Below are 19,607 nucleotides of genomic sequence, written 5' to 3' on the forward strand. Positions count from 1 at the left end.
TGGCAGAAAGGTCCTAAATGTATACAACGCCATTTTAAATCAAACAATATTTAATGTAAGAACACTAGAAATTTGTGCTCCCCAGTAATACACACAATTATTTGGAGAGAAAGGTGGAATAATTAGGACAAATCCGAAGCATCAGATTATGGGGGAATCACACTAAAAGAAAAAGAGCTCCACGTTAAATAAAAAAGTTCATAAAATATATTCTGAAATTCTGTACCTTCCTTGATGTTTAATTAGAAGTTAGTCTCACTGATTTCCTATGGAACCTACTTCCAAACAGGTGCATTTAGAATGGTAGACCTTACGTCACTGAATCACATGAATTTACTTGGAAATAAATTATATTAACTTCCATGGAATGGCCAAATTTATTAAGGCCTATATCCTGGCACCATCATTTCACGAAGTAGTACAGGACTACACCATATGTCAGTAGTATTTCCTTGTTTGGAAAGCTCACAAATTAATTCACACAAAGTCTCCTTTCCTGTTCCCTTGGAACTTCATCTCCCCTTGAGTCTAACCATCACTAACCAATTTCTTTGTCCAAAATTATACTGCAGAACAATCCCATCTGTTCCAGCATCCCAGGTTTCCACCTCATCCTAAATAAAACATTACTATAACCCCTCCACCAGTGTAAGAATGACATAAAGTTGTTTAAGATATTATCGAGCCATCACACATCTGAATATTATCCTACTGCAATAATAAAAAAGAAGTTAACAGCACCAGTTTTTCCTTTCAACCGAACCACAACTCCCTACTACTGTGGAAATTTAAAGTTAAATAAATGTTATTTTGATATCTGAATGGGGCCACATAAAGGTTAACAACACACATCTATCCTAAATGACTGCATCTCAACCAAAAAGCGGGGAAAAGATAACTTAGCTAGGCCGCAGGCATATTACATAATTTGTTATCTAAACTAATTTGTGCATTTGATTTCTTCCCATGACTCAACTGAAGTACTTACTTGTACTATGTTGAAATAGAGGTGATGGCATCTCATCCTATTACACAACAACTTTATCTCCCCTGGGAATACTACGTTTTAGACTACTGAAACTATAACACTTTTACAAAGGGCAACACATAACTCATTTGCAACATGCTCTTTCTCCCTGCCCTACTGTAGCTAAAGCAAAATTAAGCTGCCAATTTTTTTTAACCTCCTCAACCAAAAATACTGCTTTTAACACATTTATTTTCTTGATGGTTCAGAAATAGGCATCCGAGTAATCAGAAGGAAAAAATAGCTGAAGTGAGCTAAAATATGCAAATATTCAAAACAACCATCAAAACATCTTTACTCTGGTGTTGCACCCACTAATGTCGACAGAGTTAATACAGAACAAATGGTTTAAAAGGCTGCAGCCATGAAAATGTTAAACCTTTTAGTGTTATTATTATTATAGTCTGTACTGAATGCTTATGGAGTACAGAGCAGAAATTACTTTTGAAGATTTGCTGCCATCTGGTGTCCACTTCAATGTCCTGTGGATTATTGCTTTAATGGGGGCCGGGGGTAGAGAGTGAGAAAAAGGAGAGCTGAGACGAAACAATCTATTTCGTTTTGTTTCATTTCATTTCATTTTTAAAGATCCCTGTTTTCAAGGGAGCACCGAGGAGCACACCTTTGTCCAGGTCGTGCACAATACTGACAACTCAGACACAGCTGTGCAAAAGCTACATTTTAAAGCCTTGAGGGAACTGTGCACACTCAGGAGCTGGAAGCTCTGGAGCCTTGGCAGCGAGAGAGGTGTGAAAACCCAACGCTTATCTGACCAAACTTGGGTCAGCTTCTAAACATGAACTACAGCTTAGGAAAAGTCATATTATATACTCTCTTTAAACCATTTCCCCAGTTCATATGACTGTAAACAGAGCTACTAATGTTAAGTCTGGGACTGCTTAACTTAGAAAAAAAGCAAATGAGGGGAGACATGATAGAGGTGTATAAAATTATACATGGTGTGAAAACAGTGGATAAGGAGACATTTTTCTTCCTCTCCCATAATACTAGAACCTGGGGTCATCCCATGAAGAGGATTGGTGGGAGATTCTGGACAGATAATAGTACTTCACATAACACATAATTAAACTATGGAATTCACTAATGCAAGATGTAGTGATGGCCACCAACTTGGATGGCTTTAAAAGAGGATTAGACAAATTCATGCAGGATAAGGATATCAATGGTTACTAGTCATGATGGTTGTATGCCACCTTCAGTAAAAGAGGCAATATGCCTACAGTGGCAAGAAAAAGTTTGTGAACCCTATTTCCAACCTAAAATGTTATTAGGCCTTAATCTAACCCCATAATCCTAGGTAAAGAACAACAGATAACCTGAGTAAACAAATGACACACAAACATCATGCTTTTTCAACATTTACTTATCCACAACTGATTCAACATTCAATATCCATGTGTGGAAAAAGTATGTGATCCTTTAGATTCAGTACCTGGTGGCACCCACTTGAGTAGCAATGACTTCAAGTAAGTGTTTTCTGTAACTGTTGGTCAGTCTCTTATATCGGTTTTGAAGAATTTAGGCCCATTCCGCCTTACAGAACTGCTTCAGCTCAGTGACATTTGAGGGCCTCCTTCCATGAAGCTCACTTCAAGTCCTGCCTCAACAATTCAATGGGGTTTAGGTCTGGACTTTGACTAGGCCATTCTAAAACACAGAACTTCTTCTTCCTCAGCTGTTCTTTTGTAGATCTGCTTCTATGTTTAGGATCATTGTCTTGTTGCATGACCCACTTTTGGTTCAGCTTCAGCTCACTGTCATTCTCCTCTAGAACCTTCTGATACACTGCAGAATTCATAGTTGTGTCAATGATGGCAAGCTGTCCAGGTCCTGAGGCAGGCCCAAACTATCACATTTCCACCACCATGCTTGATGGCTGGGATGAGGTTCTTCTGTTTCAACTCAGTGTTCATTTTTTGCCAAATGCAACATTTCTCATTGAGACCAAAAAGTTCTTCCTTTGACTCGTCTGTCAAGAGAACATGGTTCCAGAAGCCTTGGGAATCATCTATGTGATCTTTAGAGAACTTCAGACAGGTAGCAATGTTCTTTTTAGAGACCAGTGGTTTCCTCCTGGCTATCCTCCCATGAAGACCATTCTTGTTCAGTCTTTTTTCGATCATTGAGTTATGAACACTCACATTAGCCAAGGCGAGAGTGGCCTGCAGATCCTTGGATGTTACTCTGGGGTTCACTTTGACTTTGTGGATGATGCACTGGTTTATTCTCAGGGAGATTTTATGCTCCTGGGTAGAGGGACTGTGGTCTTGAACCTTCTCTATTTGTAGGCTGTCTGACAATGGATTGGTGGAGCCCTAAATTGTTAGAAATGGTTCAGTAACCCTTTCTAGACTGATGAGCAGCAATAACTGCTTTTCTGAGGTCCTCAGAGATGACTTTTGACCATACAACCATATGGTGAAGCCCAAATCCACAGAGTTTCTGATGTTTTTATAGGGTGGGGCCTCCCAAACTCACCCCTGAAGATCTACCTAATTACTTAAACACCGGATTATAATTATTTCTTTTAACTGAGCTGATACAACCAGGGGTTCACTTACTTTTGCACATACTCTGACTCTTAAGTACTCATTGTTTGCCTAATTTATACATTGTTTTATTTCACAAGACATGGAATTGGCTAATATAAACCCTTTTGGATATTTAGAAAAGGAATGGTTTTGATTCATGAAGGCTACCATGGTAAAACTATGGAATTTCCATAATTACCATCTGGGTTCACAAACTTTTTCTTGCCGCTGTACTTGTGAGTTTCCCACAGATAGCTGGTTGACCACTTTGTGAAGGGAATGCTGGACTAGATAGACCTTTGTCTGATACAGCATGGTGGCCCCTTTAATACAGCTATACAAGGGCAAATTACTTCCCCAAATATTATATGGGGCACCTGCCTGGACCCATGCTAACATTGCTTCATTGGAGTCAGTGCAGCATAAATTTCTATCCAGAGCACTCAGGGTTCCCAGATCCACTTCTAAGGCCATTGTCCGACTAGAAACAGCTTGTCACTCAGTGGGAATGCTTGTCCAAAAACCTGCCACTTTCTTAAAAGTGTTCCAACTGGCCTCTCCCTTGGTCTTATTAGCATATGAAGCTATGGGAAAGGGCTCATGGGCAGACAAGATAACCACATATATCTCTGAGTTGGGCTTTTCACAATCATATTTGCTTGTGAGGGGCTATGACAGAGCTAGGGATGAGATTTCAGAGAGGTTACAAGATGTTGATATTCAAACAACAATGGCTGTTGCTGCTGAAAGTCGCTCTAACAAGATCTATAAAACCATCATGACATCTCCGGGGAAGGTTCCCCCATATTTGATTTTCATCACCTCACATGAATTGAGATGGCTCATGACTAGGTGCAGACTGAACTCACTCCAATTGATGGAGGTGAAGGCACGTTATAGGATCCATCATGGCATGAGTGCAGATTGCCCAGCTGGTTGCCCCAAGGTAGAAGACATGGTACACTTTCTAGCAGAATGCCCATTGTGCATCGATTTGAGGAAGCAATACCTTGAGCCCCTATTAGCTGCACTTGAGGATACTTCCGGTGCAAGCATAACTCGATTATTATTAGCTGGAACAGATCATTATACATCATATAGGACTGCTAAGTTTGTCAGTCGAGCCCTGGAGAGGCGAAAGTCATTGACTGTTATAAAAAAACTAAATCTGTAAACATGGTAATAACATTCTGGCAAATATTGTTTTAGGATTTTAAAATGTTTCTAACTTGCTCTTGTTAGTTATTTTATTAATAATTTGTACTTCGGTTTCCCTTTTGGTTAATGTGAGAATTCTATTTGTTTTGTGTGCAGATGGCCTGATTGGCAAAAAAGCAATAAATTGTATGTTTTAATTGTATGATACAGCATGGCTCTTATGTTCTTACTAGTCACATTGGGCTGGGGGAAGGGTTTCAGAGAGAATATAAAGAAATTCTGCCTAGGCTCAAGTCTCCAAGATAACCCAACTTTGGCCATCCATCCAAGCTCCCTGTCTCCCAAAAGCCTGCAGATTTTCCGAGACCTGTGCTCAGTGGGCTAACCCAAATACTGCATAGTTTTCTCAAAACCTTAAAAATTAGGCTCTGGGCGATTTTAGTATACAGGATTTGGACAAACAGAAAAACACTTGATTTTTGTGCAGTTTGTTTAGCTGTTTGACAAACATGCATGTTTCATACAAACATACACAAGAACTCACCTCCCCCCTTAAGACAAAGTTACTTAGCTTGTGCCAGAAAATACTTTTAATTTCTGTAAGCAATTAATAACTATGGAATTAACATTTTATCATGGTTTTCTCAAAAAATAGAACTTAACAAAAAAAAAAAATCACCACTTCACTCTACTCCCTAAAAAATAAAACATGGTCTCCCTCTGGCTGCCCTTAAACAAAATCCAAAAGTAGCAGGTAGGATTAGAAAAACTTGCTAAAGTTTTTCCCCTTGTTTTTTTTCTTTCCAAAGTTGAGTTAATTTTGTGTAATCTACAAACAGACATTGCCTATTTACAAACAAAACAAGATGCACATCCCTATTAGAATGAATGTATGCCAGAAAGAATTAAAAAAAACCCTATTGCAATGTATAATTGCCACTGCAGGTTGTCCACATAAAATTAGCTGATTTATAGAAACCCAGGCCACAGTCAGGTAATAGCTACCAACACTGCTGGGTGGGTGGGTGGGGAGAACTGTCCACTTCTTATATTTCATGTATTTATCATTTTTATTTTTAAAGATACCACTAAAAAGATCAGAAACACTGTAATGTTGATTACAGTTTTGCCTACATATCTTCCACCTGCCCCAAACTAACCATACTTGCACATCATCAGTAAAATGTACATAATTAAGAATGACCTTGCCTGAGCTAAGCTTAGAGGACATTGCAATGAAAGGAAGATCTATGAAGATGTAACGTACTTTTAATGAACTATGTCCCTATGAAAAAGTTACTAGGTGGTTGAAGTATTTAACATGATAATTTAGTCAAAATTTGCAAGGGAAAAAATCCTGTGTGAACAGAAGATAAAATATTTGTGTTTAAACTGGCACAGCATGAATTCTTTTCTCAAGTGTCTCATCAGCATTTTTAGTCTTCCCAGTTTGCTTGTTTTGGAAATCCTACCATATTCTGAATGGCCATCTATTTTCTACAACAGACATATGGCAACTGTTTAACATTTCATGTCCTGACTGAGCAACCTCCTATTTGCTTGTTATGTTTAAAACAACATCACTGGAACAGTTGGATATAGCCTCCATTGTATTTCAAGTCCTTAATAAATGCAGCATTTCCAATTGTAACTCCAAGGCTTCTGTTCCCTCCCACACACACATTTTCTCTACAAAATGTAACTACCCTTTTATCCATTCATATCCTACCCCATTATTCAGACATCCAGGTATCAATACATTTCCTCAAGTTCCAGAATTACCTCTCCATCCCTGCAATGCCACCTGCATGCCTGGAGTGCCACTGCTGTACCACAGCAGACCATTTATGTCAAAACACAGCAAGGTATGCCCAAGCGATACCTTAAGAGCACCCAGAATTCCCCAGATTCCCATGAACAGCTTAATTCCTGAACAGCTTGTATGTTTAGGTCCTGCAAAGAATGGACTGTTTCTCCTAAGATAGCCTTCCCCAAGCTAGTGCACTCCAGATACACCCTCGATAGATGGCTGAGGGATGCCAGCAGTTGCAGTCCAACACATCCGGAGGATACCAGGCTTCTCTAAGAGAAGGCACTGGAAGGCCTCAGATTGAAATGTGTGATGTGCTGCTTCTCTTCAACATCTGGGTATCCACATTTCCCAGTTAAGTATCTGAAACATTTGGGTGTGCAACCAGATGCAGTACTGTAGCTTTTGTTTGGTAGAATGTCAAGGATCACAGGCAGACTCCATAAACCCATTATACAGCTTATTTTACTGATGAATTATTATATATACCAAGAGCAAAGTCATTATCCAAGTGTGGATCCTTATGTAGCCAAAAGGGCACCACCTACGTACAAGAGGGAGGTATCAACAGGGTTTTGTAGGAATACGCACGATTTTTTAAAAAAACCAAACATGTAAGGGGAAATCCAAAACAGCTAGGGAGGCCAGAACATGCTCAGTGGTCACAGAAGGCTAGCTAGCTGCTGGAGGAGGAAAAACGGGAAAAAAACCCAGGAAAAAGGATGAGGGGGAACAGAATGGAGTGGCTTGAAATATTAACATCATGTAACATAAACCCATTTCTTCCTTCCTGACATGAGTAAATTATTTGTCTACACATCCCTCACCATAATTTTTTACTGTTAGTCTTCAATTGTCTTAGTTCTGGCATTCAACTTTAACCTTAACTAGCACCAGAGAATCCACCTTTGGTTTTACCATCTATATCCATCTTTCTCCTTCTCCATATTACTCCTCCTTCTCCAAATAAATACCTGGCAGTGATTCCATTAGAACAACCCACCTAAGGGTTGGATTGCAATACACTCATGCTCTAGCAAGGTCAGAAACAGACTTCATTACTCCCCAGGCATGGCACTGCCAGTGTGTGTGTGTGTGTGTGTGTATGCGCGCGCGCGCACCTCCAGACATGGTACTGCCAATAGGGGACCTTCACTGCCGCCACAATTCCACCCCCCAACCAAACATCTGCCCCTCCCCTTCCCCAGCCTGCCACTGCCATTGCATTTGAGGTAATCTAACATGGCAGGTGGCTGCTGTAGTTTGGATCAGAGTGCTAGTTCTTTTTTGTTTATTCGTTCAGTCGCTTCCGACTCTTCGTGACTTCAAGGACCAGCCCACGCCAGAGCTTCCTGTTGGCCCTCACCACCCCCAGCTCCCCCAAAGTTGAGTCCGTCACCTCCAGAATATCATCCATCCACCTTGCCCCTGGTCGGCCCCTCTTCCTTTTGCCTTCCACTTTCCCTAGCATCGGCATCTTCTCCAGGGTATCCTGTCTTCTCATTATGTGGCCAAAGTACTTCAGTTTTGCCTTTAATATCATTCCCTCAAGTGAGCAGTCTGGCTTTATTTCCTGGAGTATGGACTGGTTTGATCTTCTTGAGGCACTCTCAGAATTTTCCTCCAGCACCACAGTTCAAAAGCATCTATCTTCCTTCGCTCAGCCTTCCTTATGGTCCAGATCAAACAGCCACAGGTTACTACGGGGAATACCATTGCTTTAACTATGCAGACCTTTGTTATCAGTGTGATGTCTCTGCTCTTCACTATTTTATCAACATTTGTCATTGCTCTCCTCCCAAGAAGTAAACGTCTTCTGATTTCCTGGCTGCAGTCAGCATCTGCTCCCATTCAAAAATGCTGCTCCCAACTTAGGGAAACTTGGTGTGTGTGTGTGTGTGTGTGTGTGTGTGAGAGAGAGAGAGAGACAGAGACAGAGAGAGAGAGAGAGAGAGGGCGAGTGGCTGTGGTGGAGGACACTGGTACTTTTGAACAGCAGTGGAAGCAGCACTCAGCTCCTATCCACAATGAACGCCCACCATGTAAGATTACTCCAAATGCAATACCTAACCAGATGTCAGGCCAGACATTGCATTTGGGGTAATCTAACATGGCAGGCATTTGTTGTGGATGGGATCCAAGTCCAGCTTCAGCTCCTTTTCAAAACTGCCGTCAACCATCAGGGAAACTTGTCCGTTGGGTCAAAAGAGTCAGGAATGTGCCTTTCTGAAGCCCTAGGTCCTTGGCAGCTGTGTGACCATCTGAAACTGGGCCTGAGACGAAGTAACATAATCATGTCCTTCAGTCTTTCATTTTATGACTTTTTGAACCATTATTTTCAGTGTGTCCTTTCTCTGGACTATGTCGTTTAAACCAATGACATTGGTTTACTTCTACCCCCAGAGAATGCTTTTCCCATAGGGAGCTGTCTCCTGTGGAATCCATCTTGGACCTCATTGTTCCCTTGTGCCAACTGAGATTATGCCGTCTTTCAGAAAGCCTGTCTACTCTTACAGATGGTCTCATTTTTTTAAACCCAGATAAGCTTTTGTACATTTGAAAAGAAGTGCTTTAAGCCTCATGGTTACCTAGCTGAAAATGCTGGCAAACTGTCATCACAGGTAGTTGCTCAATTTCTGGCACTGATTGCATCACAAAAAGAAAAACAGACAAACATTTAAAGTACAAGCTATGGAAGCACATAGAGTTTGGATGATCGCGTCTTTGCTTAATAAGCCAAGATATGAACGAGCCTTCTGGCCACTTTGCTTCTGCCTTTGTGACGGGAACAAATCAACCGGTAAGTCTTCCAGGAAACTAGTTAACCAGCTTCAGAGCAAGCCGGGACATTAAGCCAATTTCAAACCACGATATAATACCCCAGCTTGTTCTAAAGCTAGTAACCATAGTTTCCGAGTTCAGACAAAACAGGAAACTATAGTTAATAGAATCATAGAATAGTAGGGTTGGAAGGGGCCTACAAGGCCATCGAGTCCAACCCCCTGCTCAATGCAGGAATCCAAGTCAGAGCATCCCTGACAGATGGCTGTCCAGCCTCGTCTTGAATGCCTCCAGTGCATGGAGACTTACTAGTTTGCTTGCTTGTTGCTCTCTTGGGTGAAGGGGCTGAGAGAATAGCCAAAAGTCATGTTCATATCTTGACTCATTATATACTGTCATAGATCTAGCAGAGCCTTACTGTGACCAGAAAACACATTCACACACACAAGTGAGGGTCTCCAATTTCTACTGACACCACCCTTCCCATTGCTGCATCTCCCAAACCACATTCTGGAGGCTGCCCAAAAACTCACGAACAGCTTCTTGGGATGTGCAGGAAGCTGCAGTGAAAACGGATGGATGAAAAGCCCCATTCTGTGAGTAGAACTCCTCTTGTGTTTTATAAGATCCAAGCCATATGATAATCTCAACTGAACTCAGCATGCAGAAGATGGTATATTAATTATTGCATGTATCACTTCCGCATTCTCAAGCAGTGTTACATATAAAGCAGTTAAGTTTATCCAAATTGTCCACGATGACTCCAAAGTCTTTTTCCTCAGATTATTGCAAAAGCTGGTTAAGCAAGAAGGGAAGATATTTATATGAAGATGTGAACTGAAAGAGATAAATGACTGAGTTACAATCAAAAGGAACTAAAGACCTTTGTAATTGGCCTGACTTACTATTGATTTTCTGTAATCAAGCAAGTACTGATCTTTCCTGGCTTGTCATGTCAGCAGGAAAAGCCATGTCCAGTGTTCCAGAGTACATAAAAAATAATGGTTTCATGGCCCTGTCAGTGCTTCACACTTTTGCTTTTCAGCATTTTCAGTTACACCAGCTAAGATGCATTGCTATTTTCACTAACATAAGTTTATTAGAAATCATTAACACACTTCAACATTGACCCTCAGTTGTCGAAACCTGGCGCAGCTCCTGACCATTGAAGATTAATTTTATGCTTACGGTGCACTAGGTCTTTTAAAGTATAATTAAACTTTTACCAAAATGAAATTGCATTTTGGGACAGCTGAAGAAAAATGAGTCTTCTCTAACTTTTCTTCTGCAAACCTTATGCTGCTACAAACTAGACTGTCTCCTGTGGGCAGTATTCAAAGCAGTGCAAGTCAGCACATGCGTGCCCAGTTTCAAAATGAGAAGTAAACACAAAGCTTGAAACCAGCAGAACTGTCCCTCTCTTATCTGTTTACCTCACTATTATTGCCTCTAAAAATACATTTCCCTGAAAGATGGGAAAAAGAGGGAAGTGATTATAAATGGGCAATACAACTCAGAGAATAATGGGTGAAATCTAATGTTGTGCGGGTAGAAGGCAAGCACAGGCAAGAGATCTTTCCCTCCCCTCTGCAAGGGAAAAAGCCTCTCCAGGGGATTGCCTGGGGGCAGGGTATCCTACAAAACACTATGAAGTGTGTCTTACAGGGCTGTAGTGGGAGAGGGGAACAGCCGAAATAAGGAACTTTGTGGAAGTGGTGCAAGATCTCTCCACTCAATTTCAGGCAATTTCCTCTCTCCCACGGCAACCCAGAGGATACATTTTATAATGTTCTGTAAGTCCTACCTACAGATGTTGTAGGGCAGGGGTGCACAACCTTTTCAGTGCTGAGGGCTACATGTGATGCTGACTCGGGCTTCAGGGGCTACACATGCACGCTAACGCGCACATGATCTGGATACAGATCACTCTTTCCCCACTCTTTCCCTGCAGCAGCAGGAAAGAGCTATCTGTATGGGGATCACTGGGAGGGGAAGCAGAAAGCCTTCTCTCCACCCATTCCCCCAGCGATCCTGATACTCTTCACTCCCCCAGTGATCCTGAGGCTCTTCACTCTCTCCCCCAGAGATCCTCAAATAGATTGTTCTTTCCTCAATGAAAAGACTGCTCTGCATTGCTGGTAGTAATAAGAAATCATTGCTGGGGGGTGGGGATGGGGATTTGGCAGCGAAGGCATCAGGGCTCCCTGGGGACACAGTTAAGGCCTTGGGGGGCTGCATACACAGGCTGTGTACCCTTATGGTAGGGTATGTACATCTGAGATAATTTTAATAAACCAATAAATAATTCAACCTTCATTGGGGCAGATTTCAGTCCCAATTTCAGTTCTATTTGTTTGCCAGGAGAGGGTATGGCAATATGGAAAGCAACCTTGGAAACATCATGAGCCATGGATGATCTCTAAGAAAATATTATTCTGACAATTATGAATGCAGAATCTTTACATACCAACATCACACACAAAAAGCCATCAAGAATATTATCCATGCTGATACATTCAGCTGCTGAGTTTTGGCCATTTGTTCTCATCCACAAATGTTTCAGATTTGTGGACAGCTTGTATCTTCAAGTCAATAGCGCTGCTATGTATAGTTGCTATGCCACACTATGCCAGTATATTATTGCTAACTTAGAGAGCAATCCGCAGTGGGCAGGGGGAGATGAAGTGGCCTATTACCTGCCACTTCCAAAGTCCTGCCAGTTCACACACCAGCCAGACAAGTTTTATAACTTGTCCTCCCATTGAAACCAATGGAGCAGTAATTAGGTGCCCAATCCTGGAGCCACACAGGAGAACAGAGGAGCTTTAGGTCTAGTGGATCCAAAGCCACCTCTGTTCTACCCTCAGAATGGCCTGTTAGATGTAGACCTTCAGGACTCACCACAGGCCTAACCGGGGCCTCTGGTGGGGACATGCCCCCCCCTTGCTGGTGGAAGTCCTTTCCACCAGCGGAAGGGCTTGTCAATCCAAACCTGATCCCCACCAGTCAATGGATCTCAGGGTTAGTATTGACCTGCCCAAAGAACACTACCTCAGGTTCTTCCCTTATCCTCTGCCTGAGATACGCTAGTCTCAGCTCTCTCATAGTCTAGAATAGTGGTGGAGAACCTGATATTGCTGGATGATATTGCATCATCCTTAACCACTGGCCATGCTAGCTAGGGCTGATGAGAGCTGGGGTCTGGATACATCTGGAGGGCCACAGGTTCCTCACTCCTGGTCTAAAACTTTAGTAGCCCAGAAAGCCAACACATCAACCAATGCTGCTCCTCCCTCCTCTGGATCTTTATGATTTGATGGGTAGGGAAGTCTTTGCACTCCCATGTGTCAAGATCCTAAGAGCTCGATTCAAGGCAGCCAAGTCAAGGGAGCTTGGAAAACGGGCTGCCCCATCCCCTATTTCTTCCCCAGTGCTCAAACTTTTTACAGTTTTTTTGTTTTGTTTTTTAAAATTTGGATGTGCAGATTAGAATCTACTTGAGAAAAGTTTGTACAAAGAGAATAATGAGGAAAGGGATAATCATAGAATCATAGAATAGTAGGGTTGGAAGGGGCCTACAAGGCCATCGAGTCCAACCCCCTGCTCAATGCAGGAATCCAAGTCAGGATTATCAGGATAATCCTGATAATCAGGGTAATCAAGTCCTGAATCAAGTCCTAATCAAAAAATTATCAAGATTATCCTGATAATCAAGTCAGGATAATCCAAGTATTATCCCTTCAGATAATATGCAATTATTATCCCTTTGGTCTAGACAGCCAATCTCTTACACACAATATGATACACTAAGAAGAGCCCTTACAATCTTCTGATGCATTGAGCAGTTTTTAAAACTATTTGGGAGCAGTTAAATCAGATTTTCTTTTACAATGATTCATAAAAATGGCTAAGTACTTTAAAAATAGTCATCCAGAAAGCATGCATAGGTTAAAGAAAACGCCATCAGAAAACTATGTGACAGCCCCCCAAATATTGCACTCTACAAAGCATTGCTATTCTTGCATAATGTGTGAGCAGTGTCGCAACACAATCCCCAGAAACTGGTTAGTGAAACTGCTATAATTTATAGATCTGAATATAAACAGTATTGGATTTTTCTCCTTTTTTATTCATATTGGTTTCCTAAGGCTTGTATGTATTAGCTATGCAGAGGTACTTATGAAAACATACCTCTGCATTCAAGTTGTCTGCAAGGCTTTCAAGAAACTGGCTCTCGATTGGGTTCTGCTGAGTAAGGAGAGTCAGGTAATGGCTGAGTTTGTCATGTGTTGTAATAATGACGCCTTCTCCAAATTTGTCAAACTGAGGCCGTCCAGCTCGACCAAATATCTGCATGACATCTAAAATTCCAAGGTCAACAAAGGAACCTCTTTTTGCAGCATAGATCTGTGTTCCCTGGTTGACAAAAAGTTAATAAAATTAACATAAACACACATGACTATAATCCAGATGAGCCAGAGACCAAAATTGGGCAAATACGGCAGGATTTCAAAAGTGTACTTAAACTAATCCTTTCATAATCTGTGATATATTTAAATCTTTACTATCCAACTAGACTCTCAAAGGAGAAAGTCAGTTTAACAAGCCAAGCCACCCCCAACAATTGCTAGATAATTAGCAGCCTATCTCCCCTTGCCTTGTTCCTTTTGAAAACAACAGTAAAAAATATCCTCTTATATGACACTTATAGATTTTTTATGGCCAATATAGATAGAGAAAATGCTCTTACCTTAATAATAACAGCATGAGCTGGAAGATTGACACCCCAGGCTAAAGTAGCTGTACAAACCAAGACTTTTATGTATCCACGAGAAAACAAATTCTCCACCAAATTTCTGTCTTGCCGCAGCATTCCTGCATGATGAATACTGAATCCATCTGGAAACATTTCACGTAGTTGTTTGTTTCTGGACTTTTGCACCTTTTCATGGATAAGATGGAGAAAAGTATAAAATTAACAGAATATTCACAATACAATAACCCCACCACATATATAATTGACACATACTTCAACAAATATGCATAAATAGGAAATAAGATGTGTCTCTAACCACATTTATGGTTTGTCACTGATCTTACTCAAAACTGATCTCATAATTCAAATGGATAACTCTGTAGCTATGCAGGTTCATGAACAATACAGGCCACAAAGGGTGAATGGTGTCAGAGACAACCTGCTGTTTGGGATAAGTCGTCAGGCAACTGGGCCTCTGCTACAATAGTCACTTATCCAATCCATATCTTCATCTGTGTTGCTTCCTTCTTCATTATTCTAAATAGAAAGTGATTTCTAACCCAGCATATAACCACAAACCTTTGATTAAGAAGTGATCTGAAACAAAAATCAAATAAAAGAACACAAACAGGGTTTGGAAGATTAAGGGATTTATAAACTGCCCTTCTTCCAAAGATCAAGACAGTATACCTGAAAATGGTCATATAATGCTAAAATACAATAAAAAATAAAACAGAATATGGACATAAAACAAGTTAAAAAGCAACAAAATGTAAAAGGACTAACCACCTAAAATAATCAAAAAAGATATTAAAGTTGGCGTCAGTAATACCTCTATGTGGAGGGAGTTCCATAAATGGGAGAATGTAACAGAAAAGGCTCTCCCTCTTGTTAGCACACAATGGTGGAAAGTACTTTGAGTAGAGCCTCCTTAGCCCAGGCAGGCTGGTATAGGGAAAGATATTCTTTCAGGTATTTGGATCCCAAGTCTTTCAGGGCTTTAGAGGTCACCTCGAATTGGGCATGGAAGCAAATAGGCAACCAGTGCAGCTCCCTCAGGATCAAGTGTACTGTGATTTCATCTGGCTGCATTTGTTAAAACATCTAGCAGCTGCGCTAGTCGAAGCTTCCAAGTCATCTTAAGGGGCAGCCCCACATACAACACATTAGACTAATCCAACTGGGAGGTTATCAGAGCATGATATGAAAAGGAGTCACAATCATCTTCATGCCCATTCTCTGTTTGAAGGCAAGAGGACACATAGCAGAAAGCTTTTGGTTTCTTCTGTATGCTTTTGTGATGGAAACGCCCTTTTCAATCACTTTTTGATATAACGTCCTCTATTGATACCAGGGTGTGTGTATATGTAGTATGGTTTATTGCATTATTTTTGTGAATATTTTGACAATATTTATAGTCTGAGCTGGAATGTATTAGATTAAAATAATTTAAAGTATGGTTTGAATGAAATCAGGGCAGGATGTGTTTCATGTTCAGTACTCTGTTTCTCCGAGTTCTTCTAAATACAAAAGGCTACTTATTTCAATATGTATGTTTCGGAACAGAGGAGTGGACATACAGATAACATACCAAGAAAGAAATATGTTAGCAATCCAAAAACTGCATTCCATTCAAGTACTGAAGCAATGCCAGGTGCCAAATGATGCAGTTCATCTCCTTAAGAATGTGCTGAAGACCTTAAAAAGCCAAGCCGTATGTTCAATGTATAGCCTGGTCTGAATTCCTTACTTGCTTTTGCAACAGCTTGTAATGTATGAATGTGGTACAGGGAAAAAATGATAAACTGAAATTTCAAGGGCTACTGCTCCCTCAGGATTTCTCTTGAGAAACTGGAAAAACTGTGAAATCTGGTATTGTTTGAACAACCCCCCCATCACCCCCCCAATACACACATTAACAATACAATAAAATCAACAAAACACATACTGAGAAAACTAAATGGCTGGTAATGCAGTCCCAACTGACTTATTTAAGAGATCTTTCTAAGGAAAGTGGCCCTGCAACCATTTGAACGTCACCAAAGCATATTTGGCATTGCACTGCCTTGATTTAATGTTGTTCATAGTACAGTAACCTTAATGGGCTGTCAATACTGTTGTGTATAATCTTTAGTGTTAAATCACAATTATAGATATTTCCAATTATATTTGTTCAACCTTGTGCAAACAAGGAGGTTATAAATAATTACAGTAATGAAAATCCTATACAAAGCATTGACAACTGGAAGTTCCAATGCTAACACTAGCTGTATGAAGAATGTCATTGCATAAATACACCCCGAGTTGCCAACTCAAATACTTTTGCACGCCAAACCCATTTCAGGCAGAAGAGGAAAGGTAAAGGGTCTGGCATACCAAAGAACTACAGCAGGGGTGCAGAACCCCAGCACTGGGGACCCAATCCAGCCCTCGTGGGATTTCCTGATGGCCCTGTCATCTGACGGTAAGAGTTTTAAACTGAAATATGCTGGTATTCCCCCCCGGCACACACACACACACACACACCCCTGGAATTCAGCTCCCCTCTGAAATGGAATTCAGTTCTTGGGCTGAAAGAGGTTCAGCTCTGCTGAGCTAGAGATCAAGAGTGACATGGGGCTCCTTGCCTTGCCTGTCAAGTCTCGTGCATGCACATATACACCATCTCCCTCCTCCCCCTGCTAAAACAGATGTTCCCGACCAGTGCAAGGAATGGGGTCATTCCAGGCAACCGCAAATCACATCCTAATGCTTTTGGGTCATGCAGAAGCAGAAGGAAAATGCAGTGCCATTTCCAAACAATGATTTCACTCACCGGTATGTGACATTTTTATATTTAAATTGACATTTAATGCCAGAGAAACCTTCAAAGCAGCTCACATCAAAAGTGAAACATATAACAGCATCCTCATATATAAATCAGCAATTTAAATAAAAATACAATTTCTTAAAGTAGTATACTGACATTTACCCTTCCCTTGCTGGAAACAAGAGGAAAATACAGAAGATGACAAAAGTAAGGCAATGAAGATAAACAGATAATGCATTCTCCTAGAAATGGTGTAATGTATATCTAAACAAATAAGGAATCTCTACTGTATTGTAATATGTAGAGATACAGAAGGTAACGAGACTATAATATGCAAAAGCTATTATTCCATTTTACAGATTGGACTAGGATGGCAGGAACTGTTCACCATTTTGCAGGCCGAATATAAATGACCGGAGGTGGCTCACATGATGAAGTTTGCCTTCTCCGTAATTTTTTTTTTTTTTTAGGTTCTAAAGCAAACGGAGATGCACTGGTTCACAGAGGATATTTATCTTGCATTCTAAAATCAGTGGTGTTGTGCAAGGCTGTTGGATAGGTGAAGGCAAACCAGTCAGCACATAAATCAGGAAGTTCTGCATAATTTGGTTTGGCATATCAATATAGCTGACCATGAATACGCAGCTGGCCTAATGTCATGAAAGCTCTGGCAAGACTGGGGCAGGGTGTGTGTGTGTGTGTGTGTGTGTGTGTGTTCTTTTGAAAAGGTTCAACTAAGAAAATGAAGTAGGCTCTTTGGAATAATTAGTGATATGGTTTCGGGAAAGAGGTTCATCTCTAGATGCAAAGAGAGAAAAACAGACTGGAATGAAAATCAAGGACAAATCAAAGGATTCTTTGATAAAAATCATATGATTTTAAGCAGTTGGGCTACCTGGTATAAAGCTACACATTCATCTTTTATTAATTTTATCCTTCTATAATTTCACTGAAAAATATTATATGTAGTGTTGTAAGGTTGTTACCTCAAAAATACTTTGCAAGAGCAAAGAACAGTAATTGTTCCTACAACACACCACAGTTTTATGTGTATAACACATTGTAAGCCCTCTGAGCCCCATCTAGTATTATATGAAATACTGACTTGCCCCCTCTTTTTCTGAAACATTAACTGCATTAACCTTGTAAAGTTTAGTATTCAAATTAAAAATTGCATGTTTTCACAAAACTTCATTCATACGCTCTCGCAGGACAAAAACAAATCACCTTCATAATGATATATTTCTTCTCAAGCAATACATGAGAAAGATTCATTTTACTATTGACACTTTCCCTTGAAATATCTAGGTCCTGTAACTCTTTGGGAATGAAAAAAATGCAATCCCAGATCCAGAGGACGAGGTCATACAAAAAACAGAGCTCATACATCAAAGGGCAGCAAAGGAGCTATTCGATTTCAGAACACAGTGAGCTGCTTTGGATGATCATTTCCCAGCTTATTAAGCTGAGATACACTCAAAGCCTTTTGCTTGTGAACCTTTTTGCTCCTCCATTTGCATGTGATGATTAAAACAGGAAGCTTTTAATTAAGCACAATTTCCCATTTTGTTTGAACCAAGAAACTATGGCTATCAGTTCTGGAACAAGCCAGGATATTTAACCAACTTCAAACTGTAATTTAAGAACTTGGCTTATTCTGAAGCTGGTAACTATAATTTTCCTGTTCAGATGAACTGGAAAACAGTGACCTGGTTCACATGTAATGACAACCCAAGGTTTATACAAGCCATGGGTTGTCATTCACAAGCAGAAGAGAGCAACCATGCGGTCTCCTCAGCACCCACCGCTTTCGCTTTTACTCAACAACCCATGAGCTGCTGCTTTGGAGGTTGCTGAGCATGATGTCCAAACCCAGCCCACTGGATAGTTTAGGGACTAAACAACCCAGCAGTTAAGCCATGGTTGATTAAAAGTGGAAGTGGCTGGCATGCTGCAGGTAGCACATTCGTTCTCTCCCATCCATCTGCGACAGCCCATGGTTTGTTTAACCCATGGACTGTCATTACATGTGAACAGGGCCTATAGTTAATCAGAGACTTCCTGAAGGGGCTGCATGTGGAAGAAAAACACTTGTGCATAGCTTATTCATCTGAGATATAATAACTAACATGTGGCCAGCATAATAGTTAGGGGTAGTCTGAAGCCTTTTTTATTTTGGATTAAGATGTTTTTTGTCAATTTACATCAATGGGATTAAATCCAAATACTTTATATGAACTGGGGTTTGAAATGGGCTGAATGGCTTTTATATCCAATGGGTTCAATAACATGTAATCAGATGCTAATATTGCTAGTAATCTTCTACTAGTATGTATAAGGAAACTAATAATAAGGTGTAGTACTAGGGATGGAGAAATCTGTTACTTTCGGTTTCTCTCAGTTTGTCATTTTTCCAATCTTATTTTTGGTTCATTTCAACATTTCAGTATTTCCCTAATATCAAGTTCGGTTTGTCCTGAACCTTAAGAATTTTTTATGTTCACATGAAAATTTATAATTTTTCATTTTTGTGCATGATTCTCCTAATGTAGCAGCCATGTCGGGGGTCAGACTAAGTGGTCTCATGTTCTTGCTGAGCTAGCATAGTTTGGCAGGAACAGCAGTGTAGAGACTTCCCCTGTCAGCAAGCCAAATTGCACAACACAGTCATGATTTTGCCTTTTTGCTTACTGCAAGACTGTATCCTTGTTCTC

The 19,607-nt window shown here is 40.5% G+C and overlaps 1 protein-coding gene across 11 annotated transcripts in view; it reads right to left on the reverse strand.

The window, feature by feature from the left end:
• ASCC3 (activating signal cointegrator 1 complex subunit 3) overlaps positions 1–19,607 on the reverse strand; it is a 325,230-nt gene that overhangs the window by 131,942 nt on the left and 173,681 nt on the right. For all 11 annotated transcript variants that reach the window (XR_014786638.1, XR_014786639.1, XR_014786640.1 and 8 more), the window contains 2 exons: positions 14,079–14,270; positions 13,520–13,744 (listed from right to left, as the gene is read on the reverse strand). Coding sequence is in view for 7 of the 11 variants with exons in the window: in XM_084827184.1 (XP_084683310.1) it covers positions 13,520–13,744; positions 14,079–14,270 (417 nt within the window). In the remaining 4 variants the exon portion in view is untranslated. The remainder of the gene's footprint in view (positions 1–13,519; positions 13,745–14,078; positions 14,271–19,607) is intronic.

This window comes from Heloderma suspectum, chromosome 1 (genome assembly GCF_057233095.1).
Source record: "Heloderma suspectum isolate Gila_16-S chromosome 1, 16-S_ref, whole genome shotgun sequence".
Classification (NCBI taxonomy): Eukaryota; Metazoa; Chordata; class Lepidosauria; order Squamata; family Helodermatidae; genus Heloderma; species Heloderma suspectum.